Source organism: Aspergillus flavus, chromosome 1 (genome assembly GCF_009017415.1).
Source record: "Aspergillus flavus chromosome 1, complete sequence".
Lineage (NCBI taxonomy): Eukaryota > Fungi > Ascomycota > Eurotiomycetes > Eurotiales > Aspergillaceae > Aspergillus > Aspergillus flavus.
Genome location: NC_092406.1, coordinates 2,219,387 through 2,241,859, shown reverse-complemented (window position 1 = coordinate 2,241,859; position 22,473 = coordinate 2,219,387). Strand labels below are relative to the sequence as shown.

At 48.5% G+C, this 22,473-nt stretch overlaps 8 protein-coding genes across 8 annotated transcripts; 1 reads left to right on the top strand and 7 right to left on the bottom strand.

Annotated features, from left to right (window-relative positions):
• Positions 1-324: 324 nt before the first annotated feature.
• On the bottom strand, positions 325-1,124 carry F9C07_828 (dolichol phosphate-mannose biosynthesis regulatory protein Dpm2). Its single transcript, XM_041288585.2, has 3 exons — positions 1,079-1,124; positions 939-1,019; positions 325-883 (listed from the first exon to the last, which is right to left on the bottom strand). The coding sequence occupies exons 1-3, from the start codon at positions 1,079-1,081 to the stop codon at positions 695-697; spliced, it is 273 nt and encodes a 90-aa protein (XP_041141100.1). The 5' UTR covers positions 1,082-1,124; the 3' UTR covers positions 325-694.
• Positions 1,125-1,350: 226 nt separating this feature from the next.
• On the top strand, positions 1,351-3,581 carry F9C07_2061652 (pre-mRNA-splicing factor cwc22; the record flags this gene model as incomplete). The annotated part of the gene is made up of 2 exons (XM_071508656.1): positions 1,351-3,396; positions 3,477-3,581. 2 exons carry the CDS (start codon positions 1,351-1,353, stop codon positions 3,579-3,581), a joined length of 2,151 nt encoding a protein of 716 aa, XP_071365675.1.
• Positions 3,582-4,359: 778 nt separating this feature from the next.
• Positions 4,360-6,045, bottom strand: F9C07_826 (putative MYND domain protein; the record flags this gene model as incomplete). The annotated part of the gene is made up of 1 exon (XM_041284217.1): positions 4,360-6,045. One exon carries the CDS (start codon positions 6,043-6,045, stop codon positions 4,360-4,362), a length of 1,686 nt encoding a protein of 561 aa, XP_041141102.1.
• A 1,053-nt stretch (positions 6,046-7,098) lies between these two features.
• F9C07_825 (uncharacterized protein) lies at positions 7,099-7,922 on the bottom strand. Its single transcript, XM_041284220.2, has 2 exons — positions 7,400-7,922; positions 7,099-7,342 (listed from the first exon to the last, which is right to left on the bottom strand). The coding sequence occupies exon 1, from the start codon at positions 7,833-7,835 to the stop codon at positions 7,431-7,433; it is 405 nt and encodes a 134-aa protein (XP_041141103.1). The 5' UTR covers positions 7,836-7,922; the 3' UTR covers positions 7,099-7,342; positions 7,400-7,430.
• A 2,018-nt stretch (positions 7,923-9,940) lies between these two features.
• Positions 9,941-10,267, bottom strand: F9C07_824 (uncharacterized protein; the record flags this gene model as incomplete). The annotated part of the gene is made up of 2 exons (XM_071511743.1): positions 9,941-9,972; positions 10,027-10,267. 2 exons carry the CDS (start codon positions 10,265-10,267, stop codon positions 9,941-9,943), a joined length of 273 nt encoding a protein of 90 aa, XP_071365674.1.
• Positions 10,268-10,799: 532 nt separating this feature from the next.
• Positions 10,800-15,180, bottom strand: F9C07_1054872 (WD40 repeat protein). The gene is made up of 6 exons (XM_041288586.2): positions 14,785-15,180; positions 11,838-14,683; positions 11,525-11,781; positions 11,369-11,446; positions 11,099-11,276; positions 10,800-11,050 (listed from the first exon to the last, which is right to left on the bottom strand). Exons 1-5 carry the CDS (start codon positions 14,940-14,942, stop codon positions 11,268-11,270), a joined length of 3,348 nt encoding a protein of 1,115 aa, XP_041141104.2. The 5' UTR covers positions 14,943-15,180; the 3' UTR covers positions 10,800-11,050; positions 11,099-11,267.
• A 1,647-nt stretch (positions 15,181-16,827) lies between these two features.
• Positions 16,828-19,021, bottom strand: F9C07_1054782 (uncharacterized protein). The gene is made up of 2 exons (XM_041288587.2): positions 18,490-19,021; positions 16,828-18,390 (listed from the first exon to the last, which is right to left on the bottom strand). Exons 1-2 carry the CDS (start codon positions 18,535-18,537, stop codon positions 16,942-16,944), a joined length of 1,497 nt encoding a protein of 498 aa, XP_041141105.1. The 5' UTR covers positions 18,538-19,021; the 3' UTR covers positions 16,828-16,941.
• Positions 19,022-19,505: 484 nt separating this feature from the next.
• On the bottom strand, positions 19,506-20,306 carry F9C07_821 (6-phosphogluconolactonase like protein; the record flags this gene model as incomplete). The annotated part of the gene is made up of 1 exon (XM_041284218.1): positions 19,506-20,306. The coding sequence occupies one exon, from the start codon at positions 20,304-20,306 to the stop codon at positions 19,506-19,508; it is 801 nt and encodes a 266-aa protein (XP_041141106.1).
• Between the last annotated feature and the right edge of the window lie 2,167 nt (positions 20,307-22,473).

The following is a 22,473-nucleotide window of genomic DNA, read 5'->3' as shown; positions in this document are numbered from 1 at the left end:
TATTGGTTTGCCCTGCAGGTCGCATGAGGGGCCTCCCAGACAAACTATGCAAACAGCACGCGTCTGAACATGGGTCAGCATCCGCCACGTGATTCGCCTGAATGATGCAGCCAAAGAGCCCTTACCACTTGGACATAGAAATGGCAAAGCCACAGTCAACAGCCCCTGGAACTTCCCCAACTTTTAATTCTTCCGTGGACGATCCGGGTCTAGCCGCCACTGCTGCTTCCACGCCAACCAAATATGAATCACCCGGAATGTTCTGTCCGATAGGTCCGCATTACCGCATAGTAACTACTCGCCGTCATCTGTAAGGTCCCAGATTATCATTGGCACATCATCAAGCGGTGACTGAGGCATGATGGTGGAGGTTTTTTTAAAGTCGGGTCCTCACGCTTGAATGGGCTACCTCTTTGGTGAATTCCCCCTTTGGGGGATCTAACCTCATGTGATATCTTCCAACTTGGATTGACCTATCACTCCGTCGTCGGTGTCTTTTATCGCACCACGTGATAGGTTTTAAGGAGAGATTCCATTGAGAGTATAATACGGAAGAGCGTGGAAGTTGCATGCTTGCATACTCCAGGAATCAAAAGGGAATATGACGTGTATTGTTACAATGTATATGACAGCTGTTCCCACGCATCCAGGTTCCCCCTGCGCACACACCTAAGTTCGCGCCTATTGCAACATCTCAAGTCTTCTTCTTCGCTGCCGCAGCCTTGGCCTTGGCCGCCTTCTTCTTGTTGCTGTTGATCATGACGATTCCGATGAATGTACCAACCACAGCCGAACCGAGGAGAGTAAGGATGACAGGGATGCGGATAGCCCATACGCGTGGAGGGAAAAGATCATGGAGGGGGTGGTCCAGGTCGACAAATGGCTACCAGATTGTTAATAGGTGCACGTAAATCCAAAAGACGTAGGGGAAGAGTTACCATGAGAAGAGTCCAGGCCGTGTAGTAGAGAAAGATTGCGGTAGCGGCCAAGAGCATGGCGGATCCGACAAGTTGGCCCAGCTAGAAACAGCGACAATCAGCATATGAGAATATAACAATGCGGTATAGTTTATTCTTACCATAGTGGTGGACAAATCTATAGGGTAGACGTAATAGAGTAATTGCGAAGAACTGCTAGTCTGAAAGGTGGGCAACTGACCATCCTATCGCATAAACACGAACAGCTTGGCTCCTGAGTGACACGTGACCTGAACCGGACGCTAAGACTTTATCCTTCGCCGCCTCACGTTCTGTCCGACGGAGCTCAACCACCAACGTTTTCGCAACTTGACTCTTGAGTCACTCCTCCCTTATTGATGCCCCAGGGTGATTTGGGAAACTGCAAGGAACGATGACAGATCCGGTCGTATTGCAGTCGGCGGTCCGAGTGCCCACACCTCCACCTGGCACATCCTATTCTCCAAATGCATCAGGCTCACGAAAACGCTCGCCCCCCTCTCGTTCACCTTCTCCCAACCGTCGCCGGTCGCCTCCAGGTGACTCTGTAAGAGAAGATGGCGACGCGCCACAGATTGATCCTGAACGTGCCATTGAGCGAGAACGACAACTTGCGGAGCGTGTCCGTCAACATGAGAAGCAGGAGGCCGCGCGGAAACCAATGACGGAGGAAGAAAAGCAGGCTTCAGCCAAAGCAGAATATGAGAAACTTTTGAATATGCGGTCGGGAGGAACCTACATCCCCCCTGCTCGACTCCGTGCGCTACAAGCACAGATTACAGATAAGACAAGCAAAGAATACCAGCGTATGGCATGGGAAGCTTTAAAGAAATCGATCAATGGTCTTATCAACAAAGTCAACGTTTCAAACATCAAACATATTGTTCCAGAACTTTTCGGTGAGAACTTAGTACGTGGGCGCGGCCTATTTTGCAGGAGCATTATGAAGGCTCAAGCTGCCAGCTTGCCGTTCACACCAATTTACGCTGCAATGGCGGCTATCGTCAACACCAAGCTTCCTCAAGTTGGCGAACTGCTGCTTAATCGATTGATCGTCCAGTTCCGCAAGGCGTTTAAACGGAATGACAAGGCGGTCTGCATCTCGTCGACGACTTTCATCGCTCACTTGTGCAACCAACAGGTCGTACATGAGATGCTCGCAGCTCAGATTCTTCTTCTCCTGCTCCACAAACCCACAGATGACAGTGTGGAGATTGCCGTCGGCCTCACAAGGGAAGTCGGTCAACATTTGGAGGAGATGAGTGGTCCTATTGCCCTGGCGGTGTTCGATCAGTTCAGAAACATTCTCCACGAAGCCGATATCGATAAGAGAGTCCAGTACATGATTGAAGTCTTGTTCCAAGTCCGTAAAGACCGTTACAAAGACAATCCGGCGATTAAGGATGAACTTGATCTAGTAGAGGAAGAAGATCAGATCACACACCGTGTTGGCCTTGACGATGAGATTGAAACTCAAGATACCCTCAACATTTTCAAATACGACCCGCAATGGGAGGAACACGAGGAAGCTTACAAGAAATTGAAGGCTGAGATCCTAGGTGAAGGTAGCGATGACGAAGAAGATGAGGACGAGACTGATGAGAGCTCTGATGAAGAAGCTGAAGAAGAACGGCAGATGGATATCAAAGATCAAAGCAACACAGACCTCGTCAACCTGCGGAGGACCATCTACTTGACGATCATGTCTAGTATCGATTTCGAAGAATGCTGTCACAAACTGATGAAGATTTCACTGCCACCCGGCCTGGAGCCTGAACTTCCGTCGATGATTATTGAATGTTGTTCTCAGGAAAGAACGTACTCAAAATTCTACGGTTTGATTGGTGAGCGGTTTTCTAAGATCAATCGTCTTTGGTGTGACCTTTTCGAGGCCGCTTTCGCCAAGTACTACGACACGATCCATCGATTCGAGACCAATAAGCTACGCAATATTGCCCGCTTTTTCGGCCATATGTTCAGCACCGACGCCATCGGCTGGCATGTTATGTCCGTGATTCACCTCAATGAAGAAGAAACCACTTCAAGTAGTCGTATCTTCATTAAGATTCTCTTCCAAGACCTAGGAGAGCACCTTGGTCTGCAGAAGCTGCAGGAGCGCATGAGAGATGAGATACTTCGCCCCAGCTTTGAGGGTCTTTTCCCGACAGATAACCCTCGCAACACCCGCTTTTCTATCAACTATTTCACAAGTATCGGCTTTGGTATTCTGACAGAGGACATGCGTGAACACCTTAAAAACCTCCCCAAGCCGACAGTCCCAGCTCTCCCTGCTCGCGACGCTACTCCTGAATCAGACGCTGAATCTGTCAGCTCTCGCTCATCATGCTCCACCTGCACTGGTCCCCGTCACTCACGCTCGCGCTCGCGCTCCTATTCATACTCTCGTTCGCCTTCGCCGGGCCGAGGCCGCCGGCGCTCGGTCAGTCGGGGCAGGTCTTACTCACGATCCGTCTCCGGATCTTCTCGCCGGAGCTACAGCTACACGCCTTCGCGCTCCAGGTCACCAGTATCGAGAACTCGCCGGCGCTCTGTTTCTTACAGTCGATCCCGGTCACCCAGAAGGTCGTCGGTCTCTCGTACACCCCCCAGACGGACCCGTGCTAAGTCTTATGACTCGCGCGCCTCTCGAAGCGTTAGCCCAGCTCGACGTTCACTGTCTCGATCTGCTACACCCGAGAAACGGGGTTACAGCCGTAGGAACCGAAGCTACTCCAGGTCAGTGTCGAGATCTGTTACTCCACCTCGGCGCGAGGGACGAGGCAGGCGCTACTCTTCCGAGTCGTTGTCCCCCCCTCGCTCCAAACGCGCATCGTCGCGTTCACCTCGCAAGGCTGCCCCGGCTCGGCGTGCCCGTGATAACTCTGTGTCACGTTCCCCGAGCCCCGCACGATCGGGACGTGATCAAAGAAGACGCCGGTACTCGAATTCCCGATCACCGTCTCGCTCTCCCCCTCGGCGTAGATCGCCGTCCCGGACTCCTCCTCGTCGGGGCCGCGCCGCGGACTATATCTAATTTAAATGGTGACGGGTTATTGTAAAAGTGACATGAAAATGCTTATAAGACGCATTCGAAGATTTCAATTATTTGATGTTGACCGCAAGTCATGAGATATTTATTAGGACTGGTTAAAGGCTCGGTTTTCAATGGTGTATTTATACTACCCTGCGTTTTAGGTTCACAATAGCAAAAAAGGCAGTGCTTTCACTGCAAACGATCCACATGTTCACCTGGTGTCAGTCTATAGTCTAGCTTTCTGTATAACGCAAACTATAACAATAGCTTTTCGGTACAGCATCTATCATATCTAGGGTATCACTCAACGATCCAACCCATCTATCCTTTCTCGTAGACTCCCCCGAGGAAATGACAATGTAAACGAATCTACTCAGCAGCCTCCCACATACACCTTTCACACAAACACAACCCACCCAATGCACCTCTAGCCCATTCCCTTCTCTCCTTAACACTCAGTCCAATATCACAGTAATGATTCAAGATCTCCTCGTCAGCCTTGATCCCCTCATTCCTTAACGGCGTCTTCTCTTCCCCGGTACTAGTCTTCTTCCAAACAGGGCGTTCAGACTCCGTCCTAGCCCGGAAGGTAATCTCACCACCCCACTCCCACCTCACATTCGGATCACAGCAGTGATTCGCAAGACACCAGAGCGGATGCACAGCGCAGAGCTCCGGACCACCATCCCAGGTAGAAAGACGACCAGATGCGGTGCCGCGGAATTTAGCATAGAGCGTATTAAGCACCCAGGTATCATAGCGGGGCAGAACCTCGTAAGGATCCAGTTCCATTTCCTCGAGGATGCGCATGGGCTGAAGGATATTGAGGTGGAAGGAGAAGGGCAGGGTTGCGGTGGGGTCGTCGGAGGTAACAGAGTCAGCAGATGAGTCTTCGAGGTCGTGGAAGTCGCCCCAGATGTACTTGATCTCGGGGAGGTCGAGAGGATGCACGTCCTGTGTTGCGGCCATGGCGATTGCCCGGCCCAGAAGCAGGAGGTACAGGTAGTCGGCTTTGTCTTTAGGGTCGGGGATGTCTTTGCCGATGGATTCGAGGTTCTCCATTAGGCCGCAGAGGGCGCCGTGGTAGGTTTCCTGTGCTTGGTCGTGGCATGTTTGGCTGCAGAAGATTGTGTCGTCGCAGTCTGTGCAGGCGACCGGGGGGTTCTCGGAGGCTAGGTCGGGGAGCGGGGCGTTGCAGGCGTCGCAGAGGTCGTCGTGGAGTCTGTTGGTGGCTGTGAGGAGGGAGTTTTCGCGGAGGATGATCTCGCCGGGAGCGATGTCTTCTTTGGCGAAGAGGCCTAGCTGGATGGATACCTCACCCTCTGATGAGGTTCCTTCGTCGGTGGTGCCGTGGAGAGCGGGCAGGGCAACAGCTCGCACTTCGCATTTGGGCGCAACATCCTTCAGTCTGTCGTTGAGTAGTTTGAGCGTCTCGGGGGCTTTTCTGTCCGGCTCGTGCTCGTTCCAGGGATATAGGACCCTCCGCGCGAAGCCCTGTGCATTCAGAGCACTGGGATTGATGTCCACATCCGCGGCTCCGTTATCCTTTACCGAATCTGGTCGGCGGGAAATGTATACTTTCTGAATTGCGCTCAGCTGCTCCTTGAGCGTGTCCACGGCTTTACCATCACACTTTTCCATACTTCCAAGTAGCGACAAGCCACGCATGCAGAATTCATATGCATCTCTGTAACACCGGCATTTCACCAGGCTCCGAACAAGCAATGCATATACAGTCCCAATAATCTCGTCATACTCGTCTTGTGTAGTAGCGACACAAGAATCGTCGTTGTCTTCGTCATCTTCATTCTCTTGCTCCCCCTCCTTGTCACCTTGAGGTTGAGTATCTATCTTCCGTCGAGCATGGAACTCGCATCCGTCGGGGTCAACAACGGACTCCAGCAGTGAAAGAGCACGATACGCGTCCGCGGATGCTAAATCCGCAAATCCCAATTGCTCATGAAATAGTCCCCGTTCGAGGTGAAGATGTGGGTTGTGAGGGTCCGCATAGAGACGGGCGGTTGTTTCCGAGCGTAATTGGAGGAGGTCTTTCATCTTTCATATATAGACTCAAGTATTTAGCTTGACTGGAGAGGCAGGGTAGCTATATTACTTTTTTTTTGGAACGTGGGGTAAGTGGAATGGAGGTCAATTGTTGGCTATAGTTTGTTTGAATAAGTTTGTCTCCCCAGCAGATCTGGCGTATTGGCTAAGCTTGTTGCACAGTTTCACAATATTCAACAAGTGATGTATAAAGATGAACAAATCATTGAAGTTTTCATGTTTCGTGAGAAATTAATGTATAAAAAGAGAAAAAAAGAAAAAAGAATGCGGGGATATGACTATCACCACGTGATGATAACAGAATTTGCCCTACATCATCTATATAAGGAAGGTCAAATATGGCTTATCAATTTATCTCACCCTAAGGAGTCAAGCTCGAATAGCAATCAAAATCGGGCCTGTGATATAGCTGGATGCTCTGAGAAAGTACTACGCGCCCTCCTCTCTAACCGCCTGACATCTCTTGTGTCTCTTTTTCCTTTACTTTGTAGGTTTTTGCCTAAATCAACCGCGGCGGCTGAATGAATAGCACCAGTAACTGACTTACTAGTATGTATCTAGTGGTACATGACAGATTACTTCATTAACAGAAATTAAAAAGAATTAATATCCTAGTATGCTGTAGTAACCCTTATAGCCAGTCACATTAATCGTGCTACTCTCACTAGCCAAGAATATATTTCTAAAAGCTCAACAATAAACGCCTAACCCTTACATGGAGAGGTAGATCAAAAGAAAAGGCAAACACGATTATCAAGGCGGACAGGATAACCCGTCCTTGTGATTGGCTCCTATATATATCGAATTAACATATCACATCGAAAGAGTCAATGATCTACGGAGTACCCACAGCCACAATTTCTATGACTATCCTCGGATGTGCCTGATAAGTTGCTGAACATTTCACGCCTTCGTTTCGAACCATTCAGCTGAGTGTGCAACTTTAGAAAGAGAAATATTAGATGTGTGTTTATACCGCTCCTTGCTGTTCTCCAACGAAAGACTGAAAGCACGTACCAGCAGTTCCTAACGCCGCGACCAAGTGCAATGATATCAGCTGGCATATCTACCCCATCGCTAGATAGATTTTCAAAACAGGAGAAATAGAAGCAATATTATTTCCTTGTAATTACAAGCTGGCTTAGCCCAACGCGATCTATTGTATACAGAGCTTTCAACAAGCATCCCCCCATCTTTCTCCCTCGGCCTCCGAACCAATTATCAGGCGCTCGATTCTGAAGGGATAAAGCGAGAGTATCCAACAAACTTGACAAGGATGGATAAATCACTGCTTATTGTGAGCCAATGCCAATAGAAAACCAGCAGTAATCGATAGGCTCCTTACACTTAGTGGAATACTTGAAAAGGAGAAGATCTTACTCGCAAGGGTTCGATCCCTTGGCATGAATGATCTGCTTCCAGTTGGTCATGTCGGTGCTCTTTGCCTCGTGAAAGGTGTCCCAGAGGAACTTGCCGCACGCATCGTTGGTGGCCGTGCAAGTGCTCAATTTACGCATGTCCTGCCCCCAGTTGTAAAAATCCTGGTTTTGGTCTAGCTTGAAAATTCCATACAGGTCCGCGCCGCATGAACCGCTGGCGGACTTGCAAGGGTTCGGGTTTGTTTTATCGATGACCTCCCTCCAGTGGTACACGTCGACGCTGGCATCGTTATAAAGGGTGTTATAGATGTACTTGCTGCATGCATCGTTGCCGCCGTTGGCCGAGGCAAATGCCCCAGAGATAGAAGCCAAGGAGGCAACAGTAATGGCGAAGAACTTCATTGTGAAAGACGGTTTTGATTGTAACGGAATAACAAAGTGTGAATAGTAGTGGCGGTAGTGGTGGTAATAATGTCTGAAGGCTTTGATTGTATTCGATGATGAAGAATGAGGTAGGTAGGGTATGGATGATGGTCACTTATATAGATGCTCTCCAGGTAGATAGGGCTTAGATTTTCTTAACCCTAAATATGTGGTATCACATGTATCACGTAGTTTGGGAAACTCTTTAGCATTTCCGTGGTGGAGTCTGCAGATATTATTTAGAACCCCTTGCATTACCGATTGTCTTACCCCTGAAGCATCAGCGCCTCATATCATTACTTGCGGTAGAATTTCCACAGAGAAAATGGATAGGTTCTGGGGTCAATTACAGAGTTTCGGATCTAGATTCTGCCTCGCCAATGACGCCCCTGCATAACTAGACGCTTAAGACTTAGGCTCTGACAGGTCAATACAATGATTATTGTTTGATTGTATGATGATCATGTCTATGTATAGTCAATTCCTTTGTTTTCTGATATTGGTGGGCCTCGGTTAGTAGATGTTGGGACTGTCATTAGACCCTTATAGAGACATATCTTTGATCCATCATGCCCCTTTATGAATATTAGGCGGTTTACATGCCCTTAGGTATGCTAAAAGCGCAGTATCTCCCAGTTCAAGATACCTCTATCTTTTCAGTCTTCTTGTGATGCTTTAAAGTATAATTGCACACTTGATATCAGTGACGCAAACACCAGCAAGGGATATACGCACGAGTAACTCGAACACCAAAGCATAGGTCATCTTAAGCTCTTTTAGCATGGGCACTAGCTCAAGCAAGTAACATTGTTTCCATTTGTGATTGATTCGCCGGTCAATATCTGCCATTCAGAGAAAGACGATAAAGTTAGGTTAATCGCCACTGATATGTAAGGCTTAAGTACAATTATCGACTGGCAAAGCATCCGCTTGCCGCAGATCTGATATGATGATGTAGTAGCACTGACGTACCACTATGGCTTTACCTTCCCCCCTTACTTTATGAACGTGTAGCATGAAGGCAAAAACGTTCTCTGTTTGGAGTGGCCATATCATCGACTGCTCCCAACGAGCTGATTAGAACGCCACCGAGCTCGTGGTCGGAGGGAGTAAACAAACATACACATCAAATTTCGATGAGATAGACCCTAATATGCAAGGCCGACTTGAAACTACTTGGTCTATAATCTACCCAGCCCCCAGAGAATGTATCTGCAGGCCATGGAAACTATAAGGCAATACAATAGTTTTGGGGGCATTTATGACATATCAACATTGACTCGCTAACCTGTAAGGACTTACCAGCTCTAGTTTCAGTGTAGAGTCAGGATATCTTCTGGAAAGAGTGTTTTCGCTCGTAAATCTACCACACAAGTATCAAAGGACGAAAATACAAGAAACACACAACAAATCGAAGAAACCCTGAAGATGGCTGAAGCTTCCCCATACTCAAAATGCTGATATGGTATAGGACAAACAACAAAAACAAGACAAATCATCAATATATAGTTCACTAGTCTCTCTTAATGCATGCACCCCAACCTCCATTCTGGAAACCTTGCTCCACTGGTTAGCTCGGAAAATTCAATTCCTAGCAAAGCGATAGGGCAATTAATGTCCGGAAAATTAGGATTGTCAGCTTATTGCAAATAGTTTAGCTCCACCGTCATGACCTTGCATAGAGCTCGGCATCGCTTGACTTGAAAAACTTCATAAGGTCTAATTCTGTGGGATGCATTGAAGTATAGATGACCAAAACTTTCATAGTCTCGGTCTCGGCCTTGGATAGGTTGTTTTCCGAAGGCAGGGTATGGAATTGTAGGGTAGATGTCGGGGGTCACTCACCGTAGCAGTAAAACTAGAATTTTGCACGTCTAGTTAAATGCACTGGAAACTGCGACACCGACCCTATGGAAGGAGATGCTATTACCGGTAATCTCTAAGGAGATTCCCTGTTTATGACAATATACATAACCTGACATTCTTCTAAATAACTATTACTGTAGTAACATTAACACATCCTCAAGAAATCAACCAAAGCAACAACACCAATAACTAATCTCAACTACTCAGAACCAAAGACACTATCGGAAGCAATAATGGCAACAAGAGCAACCTACCAAGAATCAGCACATCCCCCAACCCTAGAATCTTCTCAAAAGAAACTCACCAGAGATAAATCCACACCTTTCAGTAACAGTAACATCCAGAGCAGGCCGATACCCATCCACAACATCAAAAGACTCCAACACCCGTCCATGCCTCTCAATATCCAACGTAACCCTCCTCTCCTCATCCAACTTCACATCAACAGCAGCCACATTCACAAACGAAACATTAAAGTTCCCAAAACCAGCAACCCCAAAACCCAATCTCGGCGCACCAGTCGCTAAAGTTCTGAACTCGGTCATACTAGAGCCACCCTAGCTGCTGCATTAGTGGATCCATGCTTGCCTCATTCAACATATCCCCATGTGTGAACATTTCTAGGTCCTATTTGAAAAGCAGTTGTACAGTAAGCCTGTGGATGATTTAATACCATGCTACTTACTCTGTATCTAAGACACTCTTCCTATGCAATATCCTCACATCTGACCATGGTGAAGACCCAGTTACTCTTCACTTGCTTGGACAGGGGTATAGCGCCGAACAAACCCATAGGCTACACTCTCGATGTAACCCCAAGGTGACCAACAAAGCCGGGATGACATCCCTGTCATGAACATGGTGTTCAGCTGATCATTGCACTTAAACAGTGTCCAGAGACTAGACACCATGCAGGCATGATACAGTGATTGGCCTTGTTGAACACGCCACGCAAGGCTTCATTCTGATGCACTGTCTTTTAGCGTGTGTGATCAAATGGAACCCCCACAATACATACGTGGGATGAGAACAATTGATCTAGACCCACTGATGTACTGCGGTCCAGTACTTTTGACTCTAGGATCCACTAAAGCAATCAATCATGGCATCGAGATTGGTGGAATAACAGAGTGAAACCAGTGCAGCGTTTTTTCTAGTACGCTTAGTGGCCACCGGGCACTATCACTTGTTACTGCTTATTGAGGGGATTAACTACAGATCTGTACTGGGAGTATTCGAAACCAGTACCCGGTGTACCCGGTACTAGTCGACTTGAAAGCAGGGCATTCATGTCTGATCAAGTATCAACACGCACATCCTCAGAAGTCCTATGGTAGGGTCAACTTCGAACCATCCATGGGTAGAGAGAGTAAGACCATGACCTAACCGGGTTTCTACAAAAGAAATATATGATACTGGAAAAGCAGTCAGTGTCCCAATAAAGGTCTATCAAATTAAAATACTAATATAGAAAGGAATCCCCAATTTTCGCGCACGAACTGTACCACGTTGGCAGAAGAGTGCCTTTTTAAGAGAACTAATTTTTCACATCATCTGTGACCATAGTGTTAGTTACATTTGAGAATTGTATTGGGGCTTTTACTCTCTCTTTTCTTCTAGGATGCTGAGAAATGTGAAAGACTTACGCTGCAATTCTCATCCACGACTATTCCTTGTCCTCCACCATGTCTGATGCTTACGGCAATCCGGGAGAGCATTTCTCTCTATAATTACATTGTCAGAATTATTGACTTGTCCGACGTTGTTGAAGATATCAACTAAGCAGGTCGAAGTAGACTTACTGTGAGGGATGCGTCGGCCATGCCGCCTTGTCGTTCGACATCATTCTGGCTCATAATCTGGTAGCTATCGTGCATGCGCTTGCAGCTCTTGAGCCCCCCGATGTTTGAGACACTAGGGCCTAGCACATTGGCTGGGTTCTCGGGGTTCAGAACGTTAATGCCGCGCTGAGCGTTCTCCTGGGCATTTCTGTCGGCTGAGAAGATCTTGATAGTACTGTCAATTCCAGAAGCCGCAATGGTCGGTTCGTATGGATGGCCTGAGAGGAAAATATCAGTGGAACAGCTCGATTAAGCAGACTAGAGCAAGATATACCTTGTATAACGTTGACAACCTCACTATCACCTTCCAGAATATTGACCAAGTCACACGTCTTCCGGTCCCAGATGAACAGATGACCCATGTCGCTGCCGCTCACCACGTATTCGTCATTCAAGCCAAAGAAGTTGACATCTTTGACTGTTTTTACGTTGCAATGTCCGCGGTAAACTTTGGTATGCGAGGAGCACGGCACGTCGAGTCCCACATCCTCCCTTCGGGATGTTCGCAAGCCGTTGAGGCGAAGCATACGGTCTTCAGGTTCGAGCATCTCATCACTATCATAACCCTCTTCGGAGCTGGTATCGAAACCAAACTCGTCATCGTCATCGTCATCGTCATCGTCATTGTCATCGTCACTACTACTCTCCCCATCTTCCTCTTCCTCCACAGCCACATCAGATCCACTCTCATCACTATCAGAATGGTTTTCGTCACTATCAGAATCACTGACGTGCTGTTCGAAAAAGCTGTTGTCACTTGTCTCGCTATCAGCGTCAGTCGGTGGAGTGAGAATGACCTGGGATACAGACCCAGAAGTAGCCTCGGGTCCTCCGCTGCCTAAATTCAAGGCTTCTTCGGTGGAATTCATGGCAGACAACATGTGGAGATGTTCGAAGAGCTGATACTCTTCGAAATCGGGTTGTATGTCAGCTTGCGACCTCTCTGGGCCCGTTTCACGTTCGGATTCAGATTCCTCTTCTAGTACTGTACGCAACCCACCGAAGGCGCGATTGGCAAACGAGTAATTCACTCCCGTGCCTGCCTCCATTAAAATACCGCGAGCGACCTTTAAGCCCCAGAACCGCCGTACGGCTGTTCGATCAAGGGAGCGGATATGGGAGGTATCAGAACGACCCTCACAATCATGGGTTCTCGCAGCAGCGTTCTCTAGGTCTTCAAGTGGGAGTTTCACAACGTTTGCAAAAGCCGTCACTGCTGCGCGTTGATTAGGGAAGAGTACACGTGTGCTATCGTGTTCGAACCTTGACGCATCGACGTTCACGACGGGCGAGTCGCCAGCGAGTCTCTGAAGATAAGGGACTAACTCCGACTCAATGGCACTGTCATCAGCCTCATCAGACAAAGGGTACCGTGGCACATTCCGCCGATGTTCGTTACTACTCTTGAAACCTGAGATGAGAGCCTCTCTACCTCCTTCCAAAAACAGTAGTATGGCCCTGAGGAAATCATAGCCGAACTGAGCCTCTTCAGGTATAGTATTGCCCTCTCCGGGCGCGGGCATGATTTGCATAAACGATATGCCGGGGGAAAGGTGTCCGCGGAGCTCGCCTCCCAGGACGCGTGCTAACGTTCCTGCGGCTTGAACAAATCTCCAGGATGCCTCCCTGTTTCGACGAAGAGCCTGCTGGAATCTGACCACATCAGAAGAAGGGTTAAGAGGGTATCCCCACGTTCGCATGACTTGTTCCATCATTGGAAGATACTCCGAAGCCAGTGTCAGCGCCGTTGAGAAGGAATCAACATAAAGGGTCGGATCTAGCTGGCTCGATGATTCACCTGCTTCTCGTACGGTAGCCTCTAATGAGAACAAAGCCTTGCGGAGCTTAACTAGAGCTCTGGCAATACGCATACTAAGCCTTTGTGCTTCGTTCAAGACAGGATACCTTGCCTGCTTCCTTGCACGCCTGGACGCACCAGAAGTGGGCGCTGAGACCGCTGATAGCGGAACATCCCCTGTTTCGCCGTTCCCATACCGTGCGCGAATCATTGGTTCGTCATCGTCTGGTTGCTCGTGGGACCACCGTCGAGATTGATGCCGGTTACCACTAAATTCGGAAGATGATATCGAAGCGCCATTTCGACGCTTTCGCTTTCTATTCTTTGAGCTCCGTCGCTTACGCGGAGACTGGGTTTCCTGTGCGGACCTTTGGCGTGCTGATTCGGCTTCTCTGGCATCAGGGCTCTGGATTAGATCAAAACTATAAATGTGATCGCCCGACCAGCTAACCACCATCTCGTTCGGATTGACATCACTAATCTTACAGGCAGTGATATGTCCGTTGTCCCGCGTTTTCATCCGGCGCTTGCCATTAGGTGCGAATCTTCGAACACATCTTGTCGCTTGACTCATCAACTCATCTTCGCGATCACTGCCGATGCGAGGAGAGCTGCCCGGGTCCCCTCTTTCCATGAGCAAGTCTCGGCCCAGCATCCGCCTATCGTGAAGAAAACAATGCAGATGAGCGCCGCCCAGCGCAATGTAATGGGGTTGCGTAGGAGAGCACGATATGGTGTTGAGGTCAAGATGATGCCGTTTGTAGGATATCAGCGGCGGGGGAACATTCGAATCATCATGCACCACCCCCGGTCGATAGGCCATGGGGCCTTGACCACCTAACGGCTTGGGATACGCGGAGGAAGGCTGACGTAGATCCCATTGTCGTACCTCACCATCCTCGGAGCATGTAAGGAACAGATACGGGGACGACTCAGTGACAATACGCTTAACACGATCCGCATGGCTACGATAGACACGGCTATTGGTATTCTCTGCAGTCAGGAACCGGGTATTTGTGAAAAAATTGTTGAATCGCCGACTTCGGGCGGAGGCAGTAAATGCAGACGTAGCCTCAAGATTACCATTACTGCTAGAATATTCGATGTCAAAGACCCGAACCTGATGGTCACCAGCGCATGTTACCAGGGTACGATCATTCGAGTGTGGCATGAACTTGACGGAAAATATGTTCGCCTTGTGGCCGGTATGGAGAGTGGTATTCAAGGAAAAGGGCGCCGATGACGACTCGGGTTGATAGGAATAGATATTCACGTAATGGTCGTCAGATCCAGAGGCGAGAAGTTGACCAGACCGCGACCAGCTGCAAGATGTTGTCAGACGCGGAGCAGACGCATGAAACCAACTAAAGAGAAAGGAAAGAACACAGTGACACCGCCAATGGTGAGTGGGCCGCAAACGTACCATAATGCATTGACGCAACCTGTATGTCCACCCAGCTCGTTAACAATGTCTAGATCGTCTACCCATTCCTTTGATCCGTAGATTCCGCGAATACTAGCACGGTGCGACGGCTCCCCCAATTCCCGGCGCCAGAGACGGTCATACAGTGAGTTCTTCATTGTGGCAGCGATAGTCAAGCGACAGACGGTGTTCAATCTGCTTGGGTTTGGATCATTGCGCGCAACAGATTCCAGACAGCAATAGCTGCTACGGTGACGTCAGCGTCTGGTTTAACACGAAGCCGCGATGCGACGCGGAGTATGTTGCGTTTCGTAAAGCGATATCGAGAGGACGTCGTCACGGACCAAAAGTCAAAGTCGTCGGCGGAGGTTCATAAGAAGGCTAGACGATATCAAGTTCCTGACAAATGGGCGATGAGATCGACCTCGGTTAGTAGAGTATTTAGGCGACGCGGCAAGGGTGAGGGAGAGGAGGAATTTCCATCTAAAGCTCGTATGAGGTGAGAGTAAACTGCATCAAATGAAATTGTAGCAGAGTAGGATGATCAGCGGAAAAAGCGACTAACACCGGTGTTAGCTCGGACGTTAGGTGAAGAGAGAAAGAGAAAAGTAAGAGGCAATGGAATGTCATAGATAATGTGCCGGACAAGCAAGAGGGGAAAAAAAGAAAAGCTCCACAGTTCCAGAACGACCGTTGAGCGGGTTGGTCGAGACTTGATTAAATCGGCGAGGATATGCAACGGTTCCAGGGCCCCTACCTCAGTGAGAGAGAGCGCGTCCACGTCTCAACCCTTGGGCGAGCATCCAATGGATAACCTGTCGAGGGGTTTTGGATAGTTTTCAATCGGGTTCCTTTTAGCTTGTCCACACTACATCGGGTTGAAGTCATTAAAAGATCATTCTTTGGTTCGCCATGGAGACGCCAAGCCTTCCTTAATCTGGACCAGATTCAGTGGTAGCGAGAAAAGGAAAAAAGAAAAGGGGAGGAAAAGACAAGTCAGCAAAGGCTTTCATCGGTGGACTCATGCCACGGGCTCTTTTTATATATCTCGGAAACATGTTGATTGATAACTAGGAGTTCCCGCTCCAGGACATTCCTGCAACTAAGGAGGTAGCGACAGTTGATGTAAGGAAATACAGTTCTTTAGGTCCGGCCGATAGTCGGATTACGAGTACGTTACACTGGAAACTCGATGACGACAACGAAACCATCCTCAAAACGGTTTAGTCATCATTCTGGGACATCTAGACTCTAGTTAAGAAAACGTCTCTCCATCAACGTGGCCTAATATATATGATCCTTGGTCTAACCGCAGTGGTAACCCGCTAAGAGGAGCTTATCGGGTGCATTAATTAATCATATTTTCATTACTCTTCTCATAAGTCATAGCAAGCATACCAGGGTCATGTTCATGGTCAAAGATCACTTATAGGACGTCCCAGAGTAACTTCCACTTTGGTCGCCAAGCAGGATCCCAGTCTGCCTATCATCTCGAGCGTAGTACATCCGTCCCAGTGTGCTTCTGCGACTGGTTAAAAATGGTGGGGACAGACACCCTGATGCTGGCAGGCTAGGATTAAAACCAGAAAGTGTGAAGGCGGGGGGGCGGAGGGAAAGAACAAAAAGAGAGACAACTCGTAAAACCCCCGACAAGTCTGAACCTCTGTCACTGGCACGCCGCCGAGGGAATCCAAGAATAACACGTCGTCTTATGTCGACCGTCAACTGTATGCATCACTCAATCAAGTTCGGGTGGAAGGGTCAATGCGGGTTAGAAACCAGTTTCCAAGACCATCCGGGTCTCACAAAACCAGGACCACCAGCAGCAAGCTTGTTTTTTCTCCCTTGTAACGACACATCCTTGGTTAGAAAGTGGATGGCTCTAGATCGATCTTTTCGGTCGTCCCTGAGTGATGTGCCCCTAGTTTGACTTCTACCCGGAAGAAAATTCCTGTTGTCTCCGTTGAACTTCCACCGGGTATCTCCTTCATCTGCTGGCGTTCTCAACTCCTGGGTATACCGGCTCATGGCGGAGGATGATTTCGCAAAATAACAAGAAAAGCAATGAAAAGATCGGGATATGCTCCGAGCCAGGACATCGCAGATTGACCTATGTGACTGATCCATCACATTGCCATGAAGGTATCTCTTCCAAGGTTATGATCTCCACATTCCAACTCGAGGGATCCTCTTCTCCAGCGGTCTCGTGGAGACCACCTGCTGGCTGAGCTGACTAACCCACTGTCGTTCCGATCTTACGACGTCCGCTTCAATCTTACAGATGGTGTTCAACTCCTCAATCATCGAATTCACCATATCATCTAACCCCTTTGCAGTCCGATAAAGGCTGGAGCCTTCTAGCTGTTCTACCTCCCCGTAGCCCATTATATCCAGACTCTGCAGTTGCCTCGAGCATAGTTCAAGTTTCATGGTCAGAGCGTGCACTTCTTCCTGCCAGGCGCGATCGAGAGGGTCGATGAAAACATCAAGATCCGATCCTCCCTGGTAATGTCGACAAGTCTTTATCTCCTCGACCTTCCGGAACCAGGATTCAAAGTCCTGCACGGCCAACGTAAATCTCCCTCCCTGAATATCGGATAAGTCGCACACTTCTTGCGCAACCTCTGAAAGAACTTGGATTTGCACTGCAAATCCTTGGTGACCATTATGTTCAATGGAGTTCTTGAGCCAGCAATGCAACGCTTGTCCATTGAGACGTTGCTGGTAATCCTTTTCCTCTTTCACAACGCAGCGATGCTTTTCTGCGACCGTATTGTACTTTATCCGTAGTTGCTTCTCTGCCTTGGCTTTCCAATCGGCGTCCTCTCGTAGTAAAGACAGATGCAGAAGGCTCAACTGTAAGAGTTCGGTTTGCAACGCAGCAACTTCTGGCGAGAGGGAGGGTATCATGGAGGGATCCAGCTCTGTAGATGCACTGGCCAATGGGGTAGCGGTGGTTGGCTTGGCGAGCTTCTTGGGGGAGGGCTGTTGCTGGTAGGTCGAAAATTGGGTCCTGGAACGTGGTGTGCTTGGTGCCGATGGCGGATCTGTCTTCCTAGAGACTTGACTAGCAGCGGGGGGGATCACTTGGCTGCGGTGTCGCGTATGACCCCTTGGTGTAGGAGGCCCCAAACTCGAACTTGCTGGCTGTCGCAAAGAAGCCGACCTCGACGGGCGGGGCGGGGGAGGCATTTCTGTCTTCTTCGGCGATGTTGGACGCCCATTTTGCTTCGCTGGAGAGGGTGGGGGAGGCGCAAAACTAGTTCGTCTCGGTGTTGTAGACACGGTAGTAGGCTTCGCAGGAGATGGAGTGGTCTTCAATGGAGTCGGTTTAATTAGACTTCGACGACGACTCGCCAGGGTCGGTGCAGCGGATAGCTTGTCTTGTGGCGGCTTGCTCGCTCGCTGAGCAATCCGGCTATCTTGTGGCGGCTGAGGTCGCAATGGGCTTGTCGATCGGCTGTCATCGCGGACAGGCAGCAAGCTCTTGCTTCGAGTCGAGACATTTTCGTTACTGGCCGCAAGATTCGAAGGGGTGCCGCCGGCCGCTGCCTTTGTGCTGGTCGATACCGTCCTAATCGAGGCTGAGCGACCTAGCGTAGTGGGCTTATTTTCAATTGTTAGAGAACATCGGCTGGGCAGATGGTGTACGTAGAACAGCTCTCATCTCTGGGAAGCTTGAGGCAAGGGAGGTACAAGACTAACCTGTTTACGGGGCTCCCGAAGCGACAGGGAGCGAGTGGGTATTGGCATTATGGCTAGGGATCAAGGGCATTCATCAGATCATACATGCATTCTTCGGATCAGATCCGTGGGGAGAGAAGAGAGGTCTCAAATCCAGTTTCGATCCACGGTCGGAGTCTATTTATGTCAATAGTACGAACAACTATCTCCTGTTCCAAGTTTAAGTTCCTCGTGCTGCGGTGAGCTTCAGTGCCAGTTCAAAAAGGCTTGGCATTTAAGTGCTTTCCCAATGGAGAACAAGTACTCTAGACTGAACTTGAACTCGTCAAGGATACTGCCAGTAGATATAACGTGTGAATATAATAACAGAGCTTTACTGCTATTTGATATAAACAGCAGATTGAAAATATACTTTCATTTTGTTTACATTACTAGCTATATATATATATATATATATTGGAATCTATTAACCATGACTGAGTGCCTTGTTGTTCGCTTTATATTCCATGCTCTTCTCGAACAGTCAAACTAATCTTTGGGAACAGGCCAGGAATCACAATGAATTGAGGTGTGAGTAGTGGTGCCGCTTGTGGCTAGGGGGAAGAGATGAAAAGTTATAATGAACCGAGAGTATTAAGGCTGTGGTACAAACTTGAATGGAAAGATTCAAGTGGAATCGCACTGTACTATTTATCAATGAGCGTGAGGTGTTTCAACTTTTTATTGGTAGTCATGTATGGCATGCTTCATAATTACTTCATTCAACTTGAACTGTCTGTGATATCACGAAGTACAGATAACACAAACTTTTGACTGACAACGTGAACAACGGCCTAAGCAGTTCAGTCTCACAAACACGGATATATCCATGTTAGGCCATCACCATCTTGATCAGCAGGCGCACATGGTCGCAGATTAAGCGTTAGAAGGAATCCCGGTCGCAAATAGCTTAGGACTTTTCCCCCTTTCCTTCACTTAAAGAGTTCAACTTTGACCAGCTCTGACTCAACATACCATTACAATGCTCCGTACACCCATTACAAGCTTCCACGTCTCGGGAAAGACACACCCTCCACAGCAGGATGGTCAGTGAACCAGCTGACCTTCTCACCAGCACCTTGGTTGACAAGAGCAGAAGGGAGTTCCCTTCCCTCCTCGGCATCGAAAATTTGCTTCATGATGTCCTTCTTTCCACCGCCGGTGGCTACGAATGCGATGCTAACAGCGTGAGTGACCACGGGCAGGGTGAGGGTGATCCGCTTCGGCGGGGGCTTCGGCGAGTCGCTAATGGCCGCGACCCAAGCGTCCTTCTCCCTAAGGAGCTCATGGCCGGGGAACAGACTGCAAGTGTGACCGTCGGGGCCACAGCCCAAAAGGATCAAATCGAACACGGGCAATTTGACGCTGTCCTTGGCCGCGAAAATGCGCATCAGTTCCTCCTGATACAAGTCTGCGAGCTCCTGTGGGTCCTCGTCGTTCACATGATTGGGATCGATGGTGTGCACGCGGGGCGCACCCAGTTCCGTAGGGATCTTGCTCAGCAGTTCATCCTTCAGTAATTTGTAGTTGCTGTCTTGGTGGTCGAGGGGCACGGCGCGCTCGTCGGCAAAGAAGATATCCCACTTCGAGAACTGCGCGGTGTCTTCGGGGGTCCCGTTGCCTTGCGCAAGTAGAGCTTTGGCTAGGACAGTGGGCAGGGAGCCGCCGGAGACTGCGACTCGGAAAGTGTCATGCCGGGCGAGGGCGGCATTTTGATTCTTAAGGACGTATGTCCTCAAATGTTGCGCGAGCGCATCGGAATTGGAAAAGCTATACAAATTGGGAGATTGGCTTGCCATGGCGACTATTATGAAAATTAGCGTATGTGAAGAGAGGGAGACTAAGGAGAAAAGAGAAAAAAGAAAAGAGGTTTGCTGGATTATTATTACAAGGCGGTGGTTTCGGTCAACAGCTCCAAGGCGGGGTGGCGGGGCAGTTGCTCAGTTGATGTTATTGGAGATGTATGTAATCATTACCTTACCCTGTCCCGTGCCTGCCGGAAGCAATTGAACCACAATCAGTCCTAGAGATCAATCATTCGGGACATTTTCTTTCTTTTCTTTTTTCTATATGTATTGATACCATATTCTCTCCCTCTGGAGATAGCGAGGGGGAAGCCAGAAACATGGCTACAATAGAGATAGGGTAGAAAAAGCATCAACATAATGATTGATATGACAGAACTGTTGGTGGAACCCCGTCAGTCTCCCATGACGTCGTCGTTGGTCATTTTGAACACAAGGGAAAAAAAAAACAGAGCGACGACAGGAACAAACTACAGTTGAACTTTTTCTCAAGCAGATCTATTCTCTGTCCCTAGATTTTTAGTTTAATCACAACTTCCTTAGCAACTCTGAGCGAGGAGATTGCGAGATTTTGTACGATGGATCCCCCTCATCCAATCCGGAAAAGAGCTGGAAGATCTATCAGCAATCATCGATCAACCACCCCTGTCCGACCACCACACGGGGGAAAACATAGACAATGATGTCAGTGTAATGTCCTCTCGCAGGAGCTACTGCTATGAATCAGGGAAAATGCAACCCAGTCCCTCGGCAACTCGATCGACCTTGTCCGATGTAGGTATGGTATGGTATTTGATGGATGGCTTGCCCATCCCATCAAATACAAGCTAGCTGGAACGAAGGAGTCTTCGAATTGACTATTTCGGCCTCATGCATTGCCGCCAATTTAGGAGCGGTCCGCATGCCCACGCGTTATTACAACATTGTGCAGGCGCCAGAAGCGACAAGTCCTACTTCTTGCGGTGCCCGCTGCGTCTGGTGATCGATTATTGACCAGTCGAGATGTAAAGTACATGTCTTCAGTCACACAGGACGGATGTTAATTCAGGTGACGAGACGCATATTCCCTTCTTTTTTTGTAAAAAAAAAAAAGGTTACCAGTTACGATAAGATAGTAGTAAAAATGAAGTTAAAGAGAAAAGAGAAAAAAACAAGAGGAAAAAAAAAAGAGGTGATCGTGAGAACGTTCAGACAGTATTGAATGTGCGGAGTCACCATGCGTGTACATGTTCCGTCGCAGCGCCCGAATGGACACAAATGAGGAAACATGCATAGATTCCCGGGTGTCTGTGCTTTAAGCATCCGAGATGTGATGTCAGTGCGATGAACGAACATTTTGTTCCCCTCCGACACCAGGAACAGTGCATTGCAGCTGGTTATGAGGTGGCATGGGCATGGAGGGGTTATGATGCTTTCGGGAGCGCTGTACGGAGTACGGAGTACTTAAATACTCACGAATAATCGTAGTTAAAGGATTAAAGAGAATAATAGGGCTAGTTTCTTTTTACCACACCTGTTTTCAATTTCAATGTTTCCTTTCTTTTTTGTCCTAAAAAAAGTTAACGTTGTAGAGTCTAGGTATATTTAATATAACCTAACAAAGTAACGGACGAGCGTCTCCAGCTCTATTCCCTAAGTATCTGCCATGGAGCGGGGAATGCAGTGACGTCGTTTTCGAGGTGCATGTGTGGAGGGAGCTATGTCCTGAAAAAGATTAAGGGGCGTTTCAATAATATGCAAAATAACCATTGTTTACTTTACAAGAAAAAGAAACGAAAATGGATACTGCAGCCGTCGGAGATAACTGTCTGAAAATGCCTCAGAAAGGGACACAGTACTCCGGGGTGTCGTGTCCGTGTATGTGTTGCCAATTGCAGGGCACAGGATGTCTGTATGGATGCACATACGTTTTACCTAGATAGTAGTCCTACTACGGCACGCTCGGCCGCCTTTCCTCGGGGGGGAACAAGCCTGCAGTTAACTAACTCTTTCAAGCGATCAAGGCGCGACGACAGCTGGAATGTACTAGTAGTATGCACTCTATACATACATAACATATGCGTGAGCGCAAAAAAATCACACCAGCCATCGCCCAATCCTGGGGTGCAGCTGCCAGCAAAGAGCCTGAAAAGGAACGGTAATTGGTAAGTTTTGTCACAGA